This window comes from Micromonas pusilla (genome assembly GCF_000151265.4).
Source record: "Micromonas pusilla CCMP1545 genomic scaffold MICPUCscaffold_4, whole genome shotgun sequence".
NCBI classification, from domain to species: Eukaryota; Viridiplantae; Chlorophyta; class Mamiellophyceae; order Mamiellales; family Mamiellaceae; genus Micromonas; species Micromonas pusilla.
This window is the reverse complement of record NW_003315885.1, coordinates 326,470-340,530: the sequence shown is the minus strand read 5'-3', so window position 1 is coordinate 340,530 and position 14,061 is coordinate 326,470. Positions and strand designations below refer to the sequence as shown.

At 68.8% G+C, this 14,061-nt stretch overlaps 5 protein-coding genes across 5 annotated transcripts; 2 read left to right on the top strand and 3 right to left on the bottom strand.

Moving 5' to 3' along the window:
- Positions 1 to 1,312: 1,312 nt before the first annotated feature.
- On the bottom strand, positions 1,313 to 4,825 carry MICPUCDRAFT_57043 (uncharacterized protein; the record flags this gene model as incomplete). Its single annotated transcript, XM_003057602.1, has 4 exons — positions 1,313 to 1,435; positions 1,531 to 1,830; positions 2,017 to 2,754; positions 2,897 to 4,825. The coding sequence occupies 4 exons, from the start codon at positions 4,823 to 4,825 to the stop codon at positions 1,313 to 1,315; spliced, it is 3,090 nt and encodes a 1,029-aa protein (XP_003057648.1).
- A 390-nt stretch (positions 4,826 to 5,215) lies between these two features.
- MICPUCDRAFT_57042 (uncharacterized protein) lies at positions 5,216 to 5,521 on the bottom strand (the record flags this gene model as incomplete). Its single annotated transcript, XM_003057601.1, has 1 exon — positions 5,216 to 5,521. The coding sequence occupies one exon, from the start codon at positions 5,519 to 5,521 to the stop codon at positions 5,216 to 5,218; it is 306 nt and encodes a 101-aa protein (XP_003057647.1).
- A 76-nt stretch (positions 5,522 to 5,597) lies between these two features.
- Positions 5,598 to 7,868, bottom strand: MICPUCDRAFT_57041 (uncharacterized protein; the record flags this gene model as incomplete). Its single annotated transcript, XM_003057600.1, has 3 exons — positions 5,598 to 6,445; positions 6,615 to 6,824; positions 7,292 to 7,868. 3 exons carry the CDS (start codon positions 7,866 to 7,868, stop codon positions 5,598 to 5,600), a joined length of 1,635 nt encoding a protein of 544 aa, XP_003057646.1.
- A 498-nt stretch (positions 7,869 to 8,366) lies between these two features.
- Positions 8,367 to 10,437, top strand: MICPUCDRAFT_10670 (uncharacterized protein; the record flags this gene model as incomplete). The annotated part of the gene is made up of 3 exons (XM_003057965.1): positions 8,367 to 8,847; positions 9,007 to 9,227; positions 10,153 to 10,437. Coding segments are annotated over 3 exons (987 nt in total), but the record flags the coding sequence as incomplete, so codon positions are not given.
- Positions 10,438 to 12,749: 2,312 nt separating this feature from the next.
- MICPUCDRAFT_16074 (uncharacterized protein) lies at positions 12,750 to 13,775 on the top strand (the record flags this gene model as incomplete). The annotated part of the gene is made up of 1 exon (XM_003057964.1): positions 12,750 to 13,775. A coding segment is annotated over one exon (1,026 nt), but the record flags the coding sequence as incomplete, so codon positions are not given.
- Between the last annotated feature and the right edge of the window lie 286 nt (positions 13,776 to 14,061).

The following is a 14,061-nucleotide window of genomic DNA, read 5'->3' as shown; positions in this document are numbered from 1 at the left end:
GCATCGTCGTCGCGGCGGACGCGGACGCGGACGCGGAAGCCGCGCACGACGCGTCCTCGTCCTCGCGGCGACGCCGCCTCCTCCTCGCGACATGGGACGAGATCGCGAAGGTGTCGCGGGACGAGAAGGGCGTGTACGTCCTCCACGCCGGGGAGGACGTCGACCGATTCCAAGTCTTCTCGGACGACACGTCGAGGGCGGTGTCTCTGATGCCGTCCGGCGATTCGCGCGCGCCGCCGACCGCGCTCGTCGCCGGGTTCTCCATGCACCGCTTCGGCGTCGGCGTGAACCCGATGGAGGACACGATGCGGAAGATAAACGCGGTGACGCCAATACGAAAAAACGCTCGCGTCCTGGACGTTTGCACCGGGCTCGCGTACACCGCTATCGCGGCGATGAAAAAAGGCGCGTTCTATACACTGGTCCCCATACGACCCCGTCGCCGTGGTGAACGCCGATTCTTAAGGACTTTTGCCGTCGTCTCTCTCCGTCCAGGGTCCCTCGCTTTCAATCCCCGCCCTCGACGCCTTTCAACTCCATCTGACGCCTTTCAACTCCGCCCCGACGTTCGCTCGTATGGAACGACCCATAGGCGGCCGCGTGACGACGATCGAGTTGGACCCGTCGATGACGGAGATGTGCCGGATGAACCCGCACTCCGCGGAGCTGTTCGACGGGTCGATCCAGCAGCTGTACGGGAACGCCGCGGACGTTCTGCCGACGCTGCCGGACGGCGAGTTCGATCGCATCGTCCACGATCCGCCGACGTTCGCGCTCGCCGGAGAGCTCTTCTCCGAGGCGTTTTATCGCGAGCTGCTGAGAGTGTTGAAGCCGTCCGGGAAGCTGTATCACTACATCGGCGACCCGGCGTCGAAGAGCGCGGGGAACGTCGCGCGCGGGGTCGTGACGCGGTTGAAGCAGGCTGGGTTCGGCGGCGCGGCGATCGATTACGACGCGCACGGGGTCATCGCCGCGAGGGGGATGGTCAAGGTGAGCGGCCGGGGTAAGAAACCGCGCGCGCAAAAGGCAGACGCGGGGAGGAAACCGGGCGGCGCGAGAGGCAGAGGCGGCGGGAGACGAGGAGGAGGGCGGGGAGGTAGTCCACGAGGCGGGCGACGAGGTGGTGGGCAGTTTAGCAGCGACGACGACGACGACGACGACGACGACGACGACGACGACGACAGGTATTATTAGATTATTAGACTCGCGTCCGTGATATTCATTCATTCAACGTCTTCGCTCGTCGGTTCGTCCCTCTCTTCTTCCGGTACACGTCATACGTTCACGTCGCGCGTCCACCACGCCCCGTCCGTCACCTCCTCCCCCTCCCCCGCGGGACCGCGTCCTCGTCCAAAACCTGCACGTTGATCGACCCGCGGCACCGCGGCGCGCCGCACGCGCACGGAACGCACGACTCGGGCGCGTCCGGCGCGAACTGAGGGTCGAGGGTCGGGGTGGAGTTGAAAGGCGTCAGATGGAGTTGAAAGGCGTCGCGGGCGGGGATTGAAAGCGAGGAGTGGGCGGAGAGACACGCCAGGAAAAGTCCTCCAGGAACGGCGTGCACCACGCGAACGCGGTCGTATGGTGACCAGTGTACATGACAGAACGCGCCTGATAATCGTAAAACAGCTCCTCCCCCGCGGCGACGTCGCGCGTCGTGAAGAGCACCACGCGTCTCGCGCCCTCGACGTGCACGCTCTTCGCGACGCAGTTGGGCTCGCAGCAGTGGTTCACGAACCTCGCGACGTTCCCTTTCCTCGTCGCGTCCACGATGAGACCCGCGGCGGCGTCCACGGTGAACATGTACGTCGACGCCGCGGCCAAGTCCGCCTTTGGGCCGTTCCATACGAGCGAACGTCGGGGTGGAGTTGAAAGGCGTCAGTTGAAGTTGAAAGGCGTCGCGGGCGGGGATTGAAAGCGAGGCGTGGGCGGAGAGACACGCTAAAAAAGTCCTTAAGGATCGGCGTTCACCACGCCAACGCGGTCGTTTGGGAACCAGTGTGAGATAGAACGCACCTCGGAGAGCGGCGGCGGCGGCGGGTCCCCGCGTCGCGCCGCGCTATCGGCGGCGTCCTTCGCTCGTCGCGCGATGGCCGCCCTCTCCGCAGCCTCTCTTCGATCAGCGATCGGCCTGCGAACGATCTCGCCCTTGTACTCCATGATCATCTCGCGCCCGGGGAGCGCGACGGTCGTGAACACGCCCATCCCGTGGACGCCGCTGCGGTCGACGCGGAAGAAAGGTTCGAGCGCGCGGGTCCTCGCCAGCGCCGCCGGCGTCGCGAGCGAGCGGTAACTCATCGCGGCGGCGGCGTGCGCGCCGGCGCCACCGCCGCTGTTCGGGGTGACGTGCACGCCGCCCCGCCGCGTCTGCATCGAGAACGACGCCTGCATCGAGGAGTCGCCGCCGTCGAGGAACCGCCGTTGAAGCGTCGCGAGCGCGCTCGCCGCGGCCGCGGACGACGGAAGCGCGTCGGGCGCGGGCGAGAACGTCGGCGCGACGCGACCCGGGGTCGCCGCCGCGAAGATTCGACGCACGGCGTCGCTTCGTTGGACGAACCGCGCGTTCGCGCCTTCCTGCGCGGCGAGCGCGACGGACGCGAGCGTTTGCCCGCGCCACCGCCGGCCACCGGCGGCGGCGGCGGCGGCGGCGGCCGCCGCGCCTCCGACGGGCGTTCTCGCGCCGTCGCCGACGAGCGGCGACGCGCAGCGCCCTCCCGCGCCTTCCTCGCGATACCTCAGATACGACGGCACGGGCTGATGGTCGTTCCATACAAGCGATTGTCGGGGTTGAGTTCAAAGGCGTCAGGCGGAGTTGAAAGGCGTCGCGGGCGGGGATTGAAAGCGAGGGATGAGCGGAGAGAAGCGCCGGGCAAAGTCCTTAAGGATCGGCGTCCACCACGCCAACGCGGTCGTATGGGAACCAGTGTATAGAACGCGCCTGATGCGCGTAATCCCCCGGCCGCGGCGGCGCGTCCCACTCGACCGTTCCCTCGTACGCGCACAGCCTCGCCTCGCCGCGCGCGGCTCTGAGTTCTTCCGCCTCGATCATCGCGTCGTACGCGTCCGGATCGGGCGCGTACCACAGCGGCGGCGGAGGGTCGCCGCCGGCGCCGGCGCCGGCGCCGGACCTGTCGCCTATCCCCCCCGCCGCGCGCCACGGCCACGGCCACGGCATCGCGCGCGCGCACCCGGGGTTCGGCGCGGGCGGCGCGGGGCGCAGCGGACGCGAGGGCGGCGGCGTCGACGCGCGCGTCGCCTCCGCGAGTCGATCGAGCGACGCGTAGCATCGCGAGATAATCGCGCGGACATTTTCGTTCGCCGCGGCGCGCGCGTCGGCGTCGGCGTCGGCGTCGGCGTCGGCGGCGACGTCGCGGAAGAAGAACGACGGGGCCCGGCTCGCAGCGACGAGCGGTCGCGCGTTCTCCTCGTCGCGTCTCGCGCGCTTCGAGGACGCGCGCGGGGACGCGCGCGGGGACGCCGCCGCCGCCGCCGGTCGCTTTTGTTGCCTTTTCGGCGTCGAGCGCGTCCCGGCGGTCCCGTCGTCCCCGCGCTCCGCGGCGATACCTCTGAGCTCTCGCATCGCGGCCACGGCGATCGCCTCATCTGAAACGCTCGACACCTCGCCGTTTTTATGAATAACGCGGTCGCGCGTCGGCGGTCGCGCGGCGCGCGTCGCGGCGGGATCCCCCGCGTGCCGCGCGTACAACGTGCGCAGGTGATACGCGAGCGACGTGTGGCTCTTCATCGCGTCCTCCGGGAATCGCATCCGTCTCGCGACGTCCCGCCACAGCTGCTTGGACGTGACCGCGTCGTACCCGCCCTCTTTGGCGACGATGGCGACGAGCGCGGGGACGTCCACGGGGACGCCGCAGAACGTCGGCGCTCGGCGGCGTCCCCGTGGTTTTCTTCTCGACGCGTCGTCGCCGGTTACGGTTACGGTTCGGTCCGGACCCCGATCCGGGTCCCGATCCGGCTCCGGCTCCGCGGACCGGTCGCCGCCGTCGCCCCTCCCCGTCGCGTCGTCGTCGTCGTCGTCGTCCACCCCCGCCTTCTCCTCGATCGCGTCGAGGCAGCTCCGCAGCCCGGTCGCGAGCCCGCGCGCGCTCTCGAGCAGCGCGGACGTCGCTCCCGGTCTCGCGCCGCGCGTTTCGTTTTCGCGCGGCGTTTTCGCCTCCGAGATTATTGATGAAAACGTAAACGCGTCGCGGTCCCCCGCGCGCGTCGACGCCGCGTCCGCGCGCGTCAACCGCGACGTCCGCACGCGCACGTCCGTCCCGATGACGACTTCGACCGCGGACGCACCGCCGCCGTCGCGCGCGCCGGCGCGCGGCCGCGCGCGCTCCCCCGCGCTCGCGAGCTTCGCGAGGCGCGCGCGAGAGACGCGTCGGACGCGAACGTCCGCCGCCGCCGCCGCCGTCGGCTGACGCGAGATCGACGACGCGGGAGCTGAGCGTTTCGTCGCCGTCGCCGCCGCGCGGTGGTCGCCCGGCGGGCTCCCCGATCGCGCTGGTTCTTCATTCCCGGCGGCGCGCGCGTCGCGCGCTTCTTCTTCTTTTTCTTCTTCTTCTTCTTCGCGCGCGAGGCGATGGGCGGGTTGAGATCGCGGGGACGCGCGCGGGGACGCGCGCGGGGACGCGCGCGAAGACGGCTGCGCGCGTTCGTCGTCGTCTTCGTCTTCGTCGTCTCGAGACGTCGTCCCCGGGGGCGCGTCGTCCGGGGACACCTCGCCGTCCGGGACGACCGAGGGACACCCGTCGATCAAGACGGACGACGGGACGCGCGACGGCGGCGGCGGCGGCGGGGTCGCCACCGCGGGCGGCGCCATCATCGCGCTTCGACGGTTCGGGATGCGCAGATCTGGCTGCCGGCGGGGAGACGGCGAGGCCTCCCGATGCGACGCGCGACGGCGCCCTCCGCTCCGCGCGGACGCGACGCCCCGCCGTTCGGCGCGGACGCGCTTCGGGCCGCGCGCGTCGCGAGCCGCGCTCTCTCGCGGCGGGCGTCCCGCGTCCCGCGTCGCGCGCGGTCGCGTTCTGGCGCGTCGCGGGGGAGACGGATGCGCGCGACGGAGGAGACGAAAAGCGAAAGCGGCGGTTCGAACGACATTTCGCTTTCGCGACGATTCAAATCTGATGATTTCTCGAATCTGATGATTTCCCGTCCGCTTCGGGCTCCGCAGTCTCCGTCGGAGCCCGCCCGCTCGCCGTCGTCGCGCCTACGACGCGCCGTACCGCTCCGACCGCGGCGCTCGCTCCGCGCGCTTCAGCGCGTCGTCCACCGCAGCCTTCACCCGCGCGGCGATCGTCTCCTCGAGCTCGCGCTCGCGCCTCTCGACCGCGGCTTCCCTCGCCGCGAGCGCCGCCGCCGCCGCCGCGACGGCGGCGGCGTCGATCTGCGCCGTCGACGGCGACGACGGATTCGACGCGCCGCGTCCCCCCCCGCCTCCTCCTCCGCCGCCGCCGCCGCGCATCCTGCTCATCTCCTCCTCCATCGCCGCCTTCTCGCGCGCGAACGCCTCCATCGCCTTCCCCATCTCAGCCTGCTTCCTGAGGGTCGTTCCGTACAAAGCGTCGTCGTCGGGGTGGAGTTCAAAGGCGTCAGATGGAGTTGAAAGGCGTCGAGGCGCGTCGGGAATTGAAAGCGAGGGACCCTGGGCGGAGAGAAACGCGCGCGGGCGAAGTCCTTAAGGATCGGCGTTCACCACGCGAACGGCGTCGTATGGGGACCAGTGTGAGGAGAACGCGCCTGATCAACGCGTCCACCTGCGCGGTGAGCACCGCGGCCTCGTCCGATTCCCCCGCGCGCTTCAGACGGCCGATGAGGTGCGCGGCGAGCTCGGCGTCGGGGCCGTCGGGGCCGGCGGGCTCCTCCATCATCGGTCGACGGCGTCGGACTTTTCCGTTCCCGTTCCCGCCGCTGCTGCCTGGCGCGGACGGCGAGGCGACCGACGACGGCGACGGCGAGCCCGTCGACGTTCGCCGAACCGGCTCGTCGTCGTCGTCGTCGTCGTCGGCGGCGGCGGCGCTCGCGGCGGGCGCCGACGTCGACGCGTCGTCCCCCGGCGTCGAATCCTCCCCGGGCGCGGCGGACGCGACGCGGTACCCACGCGCTTCTTCCTCCTCTTCCTCCTCCGCGTCGGACGTCGCCAGCGGCGTCCTCGCCCTCGGCGTCTTCAGCGCCTCGTTCAAATCCCCCTCCAGCGCCGCCTTCTCTCGTCGCGCCCGCTCCAAGTGCGTCGCGAGCTCCGCGTGTCTCGCGAGCAGAAGGTCCACCTCTTTCGTCAGCGCAGCCTCGAGCTCGCCGCCGACGCTCTCGTCCGACCCGCCTCGCCGCTCCAGCTCCCTTCGCACCGCGCTGACTTCCTCCTGAAGATCGCTGCGTTCCCCGCGCAGCGCGCCGAGCGCGGCGACGAGTTCCGCGAGTCTTCGGTTCTTCTCCTCCTTCTCTCTGAGGGCCGTTCCATACAAAGCGACGTCGGGGTGGAGTTCAAAGGCGTCAGTTGGAGTTGAAAGGCGTTGATGGCGGGGATTGAAAGCGAGGGGTGGGCGGAGAGATGCGCCGGGCAAAGTCCTTAAGGAACGGCGTTCACCACGCGAACGGGGTCGTATGGGGACCAGTGTATAGAACGCGCCTGAATCGTCTCGCGTCCTCTTCGCGGCCGGTGGCGAGCGCGATCTCGACCGCCTCCTCCGCCGCTTTCGACAACGACTCGTCCAGCATCCCGCTCTGCTCGTCGACTTGCAAGTACAACACGTCCATCTCGCCGTGCAAGTGCTCGTTCTCGTGCTCGAGCTCTTTCATGCGGCGTTCGAGCTTGACTTTTTCTGAGTGTCGAGGGCGCGAAGCGATCGACGAACGTCGGGGTGGGGTTGAAAGGCGTCAGAAGCGGAGTTGAAAGGAGTCGAGGGCGGGCGTTGAAAGCGAGGTGTGGGCGGATAGAGACGACGGCAAAAGTCCTTAAGGATCGGCGTTCATCACGCGAACGCGGTCGTGTGGGGACCAGTGTGACGAATGGGACGCGCCCGAGTGCAGGTGCGCGACTTGCGCGGTGAGCTGCTCGTCTTCGAGGATGGATCGCTCGAGCGCCGCGGCTCTGCCGGCGTCGTCGCGTTCCTTGGCGTCGCGCGCGGCTCGCGCGCGGTGCTCGTTCGCGGCTTTGGACGTGTCCGCGGCTCTGATCGCGATCAGCGGGGATCGCTGCGGGGAGACGGGGGGGGGGGGAGGGGAAGGGTACCGTGGGCGGGGGAGCGAGGGTGGGAAAAGAAGGCACGCGACGCGAAAAAGAAGGCACGCGGCGAAGAAAAAAAAACCGAGAGCGTCGGGGGGAACTGCACCTGAGGGAGCACCTCGAGCTTCATGAGCGCGCAACACCTCCTGAACACGGCCTCGTTGTCCTTGAAGTCGCACAGGATGTTCTGCCGGTACTTCGTGTGCAGCTCGAGCGCGTTGTACGGCGACGACGCCGTCGGCACGCGCACGATCTGTATCTGGTCGCGCGGCATGACGAACTGATACGCGGTCCCGAATAGCCCCGACGCGGCGACGAACCTCGCGCGCTTCTCGTCGACGTCCAGGCGGCCGTACAGGTTCACGCCGTTCTCGCTGTTCATGACGTACGAGCAGCGCCAGCTGTGTGTCTCGCCTCGCGAGCGGCTCGATTTCTTCCCCGTCGTCGTCGTCGTCGTCTTCGCGCTCGTCGTCATGTCGGCCCCCGCCAGCGCGGACCGCGCGGGCGACGGCGTCGCGTTCGTGGACGCGGAGGACGACGACGGCGCCGTCGTCGGCGTCCGCAGCGCGGCCATGAGCGACTTTGGCGTGAGCGACCACTCCGACGGGGACGCCGCCGCGCGCGCGTCCGAAGTCGTCATGAGGGAGAGGTCTCCGCGCCGCGCGGGGGCGTCTGCGCCCGGCGTTCGTTTCATCAGAGTCGTTCAAAGTTGACGTCGGAAAGTACGACGCGAGCCGAGCCGCGGCGCGGTCGGTCATCGATCCCTTCCGCGCTACTGTACCGCTACCGCTCGTCGCGATTCCCCGAGACCGAGTCGTCGTCACTCGTCGTGGCCCCCCGGCGACGGACGACGGGTCGCGATGACGTCGTCGTCGTCGCCGCCGCCTCCGCCGTCCGTCGTGCTGGCGTCGACGACGCAGGAGGTGGACGCGGCGCCGATATCGGAGGCGCGTCGCGATTCTGTCGAATTTCGCCGGCCGCCATTCCGGCGCGGTCGGCATCAAAATCTCGCGAGAGCGCGCTCGTCCGCGCCGCCGCCTCTTCTCGCGTCGTCGCCGCGCGCGAGTCTTCCCCATCTCGTCGCTGACACCACCTCGCCCACGTCTCCGCGCTTTCCGCCCAGGCTGCGAAAGCGCGCGTCAAGGCGCGAGGGATATCCCACCTCACGCCCGTGCAAGAGCGCACGCTCAGGTGCATGATAACCGAGGGCAGAGACGTCCTCGTGCAGGCGCCGACGGGCTCCGGGAAGACGCTCGCGTACCTCCTCCCGCTGGCGCACATCCTATCGAAAAACGACACGTGGCGCGACGAAACGAATAAACCAATCAAAACCGGCCACGTCGCCGCGATCGTGTGGCTCCCCACGCGCGAGCTCGCGGCGCAGGTGTACGAACACGCGGCGCTTCACGTCGCGGCGGCGGGGCTTCGATGCGCGCTCTGCGTCGGCGGCGCGCCGGACGCGCCGCAGATCGCCGCGATCAAAGCCGGCGCGAGCGTCGTGATCGGAACCCCGGGACGGGTCAAAGAGCTCGTCGACCGCGGCGTGATCGACCCGACGTCGCTGTTGGTGCAGGTGTTGGACGAGGCGGACCGGCTCTTGGACGGCGGGTTCGAGTCGGGTGCGTCCCGTCACGCGGCGTCTTTGGTCTTTCACCCACCCCCGGGGCCCCTCGGTCGCGAGCGACGTTTGACGTTTGACGTTTGACGTTTGATGTTTGATCGATCGCGTCCCCCTTTCAACTGACCGACCGGCGACGGAATCGAATCGCCCTCCTCAGACGTCGAAGCCGTGATGCGACCGCCGGGGGGCGACGCGCGGACGGCGTGCCTCAGCGCGACGTCGCCGCCGAAACTCGCGCGGTTCTTACGGGGGCGACTCCCGAGAGACCACGCGCTCGTGACGATCGCGGGATACGGCGGGTCGTGCGTGGGAGGGACCGTGGAGCACTTGGCGATCGCGGCGCGGGAGGACGACGTCGTCGGCGTCGTCGTGGACGCCGTGGACGCGTACGCGTTGGGACGCGACGAAGACGCCGGCGCCGCGGGCGGCGGCTCCGAGGACGTCGGCATCGCGCGCCCTAGCCCCGGCGGCGTCTCGGGGCAGGCGATCGTGTTCATGGAGACAAAAGCGAACGCGGAGCGGCTGTGCGGGATGCTGGCCATCGCGTACGAGGTGCGCGCGTCGCGCGTTTGATACGTCGGTCCGTCGCGGATCCGTGGAGGGTGTTTTTTTTTCCGTTTCGTTTCGGACTCTCTTCCTCTCGCCCGCCGCTCGGCTCGCTCGGCTCGGCTCGGGGACGCGAACACGACACCCGGCGGTCGATGATTACACAAACCATCGTCCTGACCAAAGCATGTGGGCAAACGACAATAGACTACAATTCTATGAGACCTCACGGGTGGACGGGTTCCTTTCCTCGTTTCGTTTTTTTTTTTTGGCGTCTGTCCGTCGGTTTGTCGGTTTCTACGTCCGCTCCCTCCCGTTCCGCGTGAATGTAAAATCGTTTTCTTACCTACATTCCCTGAGGTTCGACGGTGATTACACACACGTGTTTGCATATGATGGAACGCGGAGACGGACTCCGACGCTCGGTTATCTTTTCGTTCGTTCGTTCGGATTTCGTTCCGTTTTTCTCCCCGGCTTGGCGGCGCGCGCGGTTGCGGTGATGATCACCTTTTTTTTCACATGTTAGACTTTCGAGACCTTTTAGACGGGGTCGATGTAACCAACCAAAACCTGAGCTTCTCGCGCCCGCCGCCACCCGGTTCGGTTCCGTTCAGACTCGGTCGCTCTCGGTCGCAATTTCAGTCTCGGTCTTTCGGTTTCGGTTTCACCGACGCGCGGGGGCGACCCTCTCGCGGCGACGGATGACTCACCGCCTCGCGTCTTAAGACCCCCTTCCCTCCGCCCCCCCCCCCCGCAGGAACGACGCCTCGCGAACGAAGACGTCGGCGACACCCGCCGCAAACGCCGCGTCGTGTCCTCCCTCCACGGCGACCTCCCTCAGACCGCGCGCGATGCCGCGATCAAATCCCTGCGCGACGGCGCGTGCGACGTCCTCGTCGCCACGGATGTCGCCGCGAGAGGGCTGGACCTCCCGGGTGTCGAACTCGTGATTCACGCGGATCCGCCGCGAAGCGCGGACGCGTACGCGCACCGCGCCGGACGCGCCGGCAGGCCCGGGTGCGCGGCTCGAGGCGTGAGCCTGTCTCTCGTCGCGCCCACGCCCGAGGCGTCCGCGGCGTTCGCCGCGCTGGAGCGAGACGCGAAGGTGCGCGCGCGGCGTCTGACCGTCGTCGGGGAGAGGCGAGCGACGGCGCGGAGCGCGGCGGCGGCGGCGGCGGCGGCGGCGGCGGCGGCGGCGCGGTCCGCCGCGTTCGATCGCGCGGAAACGGGCGGCGGCGGCGGCGATGGCGGTGGTGACGACGATGGTAACGCTGATAACGAAGGCGTTACAACATCGGTTGGTCGCGGCGTTCGAGCGGCGGCGGCGGCGGCGGCGGCGGCGGCGTCGGAGGAGGACGCGGAGACGGCGCGCGCGCGGCGCGGCGAGGCTTTGCTCGTCGCCGATCGTTTCGCGGAGTTCACCTCGGAGCTGGAGGACCTGAGGGTGACGAAAGGCGGGAAGGGCGGCGGCGGCGGCGGCGGGAAGAAAGGGAAGGGTAGTAGGAAGCGATAGAATAGCGTGCTGTAGGCCGTAGCGTCGCGCTCGAGAAAGCGTCTCTGATCACTCTTCGTCTGGTGCGGTGATGATTTCTTCAGTTAACACTTTCGCTCGCCTCGACCGCCCAAGGCTCAGATCGCGTCGGCGAGCGGCGGGGATGGCGATCGACCGCCTCCCCGAGGACACGTCCACGCTGCAGGACATCCTGCGGTACCTGCGCGCGGAGGGGTTCCGAGTGGTGCGTCGTCGTCGCGACGCCCCGCGCGCCCTCGCGTTCGAACTCGCGGTGGTGCCCACTTCGAATCTCGACCCGTTTTCGCCCGCCGGCGAGTCGCTCGCCCCTCTCTCGTCCTCCTCTCGCGCTCACCCTCCCTTCTCTTCATCGCCGACGTCCACAGGCGGAAGAAGCCCTCGTCGGCGAGCTCGAGGCGAGGATCGAAGCAGAGCGCGAGGCGCTCGCGGCCGCGGCGGCGAACGGCGTCGTCGTCGAGCCCGCGATCGACGACGAGGAGGACGACGCACCAGACGACGACCGCGGAAAAGACGAAGATGCCGCGACGACGAAGGAAGTGACGATCGAACCCGCCGCCGCCGCCGCGGTCTCGCGGAAGAAGACGCCGCTCCCGAAGACGCCGTTCCCCGCGACGCTCGCGGCGAAGATCGACGCGGTCGTGGACGACCTCGACGCCGTGGACCTGGCCGCGGCGGCGGACGCCGCGACAGCCGTCGACGCGGCGGCGGCGACGGCGGCGACGTCCTCCCCGGACTCGCCGGCCACCCCGGACGCGATCGCGCGAGAGCACGAGCGGATCATCGAGGCGTGGCAGGATGGCGAGCTCTCGGACGAGTACGACGACGACGACGACGTCGGGTTCGAAGTCCACGCGGTTCCGCGCGAGCAGGAGGAAGCCTTTTTTGAAACGGAAGTCGACGGCTGCGGCTGGTCCTGGGGGGATGAAACGGACGCGAAGCAGCCGTTAGTAGGCGAAGACCCGCGCGTCACGGGGCCTTCATCGCGCGAACGAGACGACGAGGCGGAAGAGGAAGAGGAAGCAGCGAAGGAAGAAGCGACAGACGGCGAAGTCGACGGTTCGACCGCCGAACTCCTTAATCTCCGGGTCCGGGTAACGGATGGTGCGGCCGTCGTGGAGGTTAACGCACGGCACGCCGAACCGTCGCCGTCGCCGTCGCCGTCCGCGTCCGCGTCCGCGTCGCCGTCGCCGTCGCTCCCGTCGATGCTCGCGGCGGGGGAGTTCGCGTTCGACCGCTCGCCCTCCCCACTCGGGACCGCGACGCCCGGCAGCGACGCCGACGCCGGCGGCGGCGGCGCGACGGGCGGGAACGGAGAGATCACGCTGGGGTGGGGCGGGAGCGAGTTCGGGGGGTCGTCCAAAGGGAACGGCACCCCGCGGACCCCCCCCGTCGGCGGCGTCGGGAGCGACGCGGGCGGCGCGACGACGCGCTTGGACGACGCCGCGGACGCGCTCAGGGCGTGGGCCGCGACGGGGGATCGGACCGATCGCGACGCGGACGCGGATGCGGACGCGGCCGGGGAGGGGGAGGGGGAGGGGGAGGCTCGCGGGACGGACGCGGAAGGTTCCGCGGCGGCGACGACGGCGACGAACGAGGAGGACGACGCGAAGGATGCGGTCGCGGCCGACGTGGAAGACGAAGAGACGTCGCCGGAGGAAGAGGAAGAGAAAGCGTCGCGCTGCGCGGGCGCGGAGACGGCGGGGGCGGCTGGGGAGGAGCGCGCGGAAGACGACGACGAAGACGAGGACGATGACCTCACGAGCGACGACGACTTCGACGACGACGACTTCGACGACGACGACGATGGCGGCGACTTCACCGAATTCAACCTTAGGGTCGTGCACCGTCTGAACCGCACCGGGTTCGAGACCTCGAAAGAGTTCCCCGCGCGAGTGGGCGTGGTCGTCGCGGGTCGGTACCAGCTCACGGACCATCTCGGCTCCGCGGCGTTTTCCACCGCGTTGCGAGCGCGCGATCTCGTCACCGGCGAGTGCGTGTGCGTGAAGATCATCAAGAACAACAAGGACTACTTCGATCAGTCGTTGGACGAGGTCAAGCTGTTGACCGTGGTGAACGACGCGGACCCGGAAGACGCGAAAGGGATCCTGCGGATGTACGATTACTTCTACCATCGCGAGCATCTGTTCATCGTCACGGAGCTCCTCCGTTCGAACCTGTACGAGTTCCAGAAGCACAACGTCGAGGCGGAAACGGAGCCGTACTTCACGCTCAAGACGCTGCGATCGATCGCGCGGCAGATATTAACCTCGCTGGAGTTCCTCCACGGCTTGGACATCATCCACGCGGACCTCAAACCCGAGAACGTCTTGATTCGCTCGTACACGAACCAGACGGTGAAAGTCATCGACCTGGGGTCGAGTTGCTACGTCACCGACCACCTGTCGTCGTACGTCCAGTCGCGGTCGTACCGCGCCCCCGAGGTGATCGTCGGCGCGCCGTACGGCGTGAAGATCGACGTGTGGAGCCTCGGGTGCGTCTTGGCCGAGCTGTACACCGGAGAGGTGTTATTCCAGAACGACGGCGTCGCGTCCATGTTGGCGCGATGCGTCGGCGTCCTCGGCCCGTTCGACCCCGCGCTGCTCCGACGCGGCCGCCACGCCGCGAAGTTCTTCACGAAGAGCGGGTTGATCTACGAGCGCGACGAACGGAGCGGGGAACTGCGCGTGTTCGAGCCGAAGCGCACGACGCTGCGCGCGCGTCTGGGGTTCGCGACGAAAAGGGAAGGCGGCTTCGTCGATTTTTTGCTCGCGTTGCTGCGGCCCAATCCGGACGCGCGGCTCAGGTGCGTCCCGTACACTGGTCCCCGTACGACCGCGTTGGCGTGGTGAACGCCGATCCTTGAGGACTTTTCCCGTCGTTTCTCTCCGCCCACCCCTCGCTTTCAATCCCGACACACCTCGACGCCTTTAACTCCGCCTGACGCCTTTCAACTCCGCCCCGACGTCGCTTTGTGTGTGGACCCTCGACCCTCAGCGCGTCGCAGGCGTTAGCGCACCCGTGGTTAAGAGAGCCGTGGGACGAGATCGAGGAGGCGGAGGGGCGGGGGGATTCGCGGCGGCGCGACCTCGAATCGCGGCTGTGATGTGAGGTGGGGGGAGGCGACGACGTGCGGTA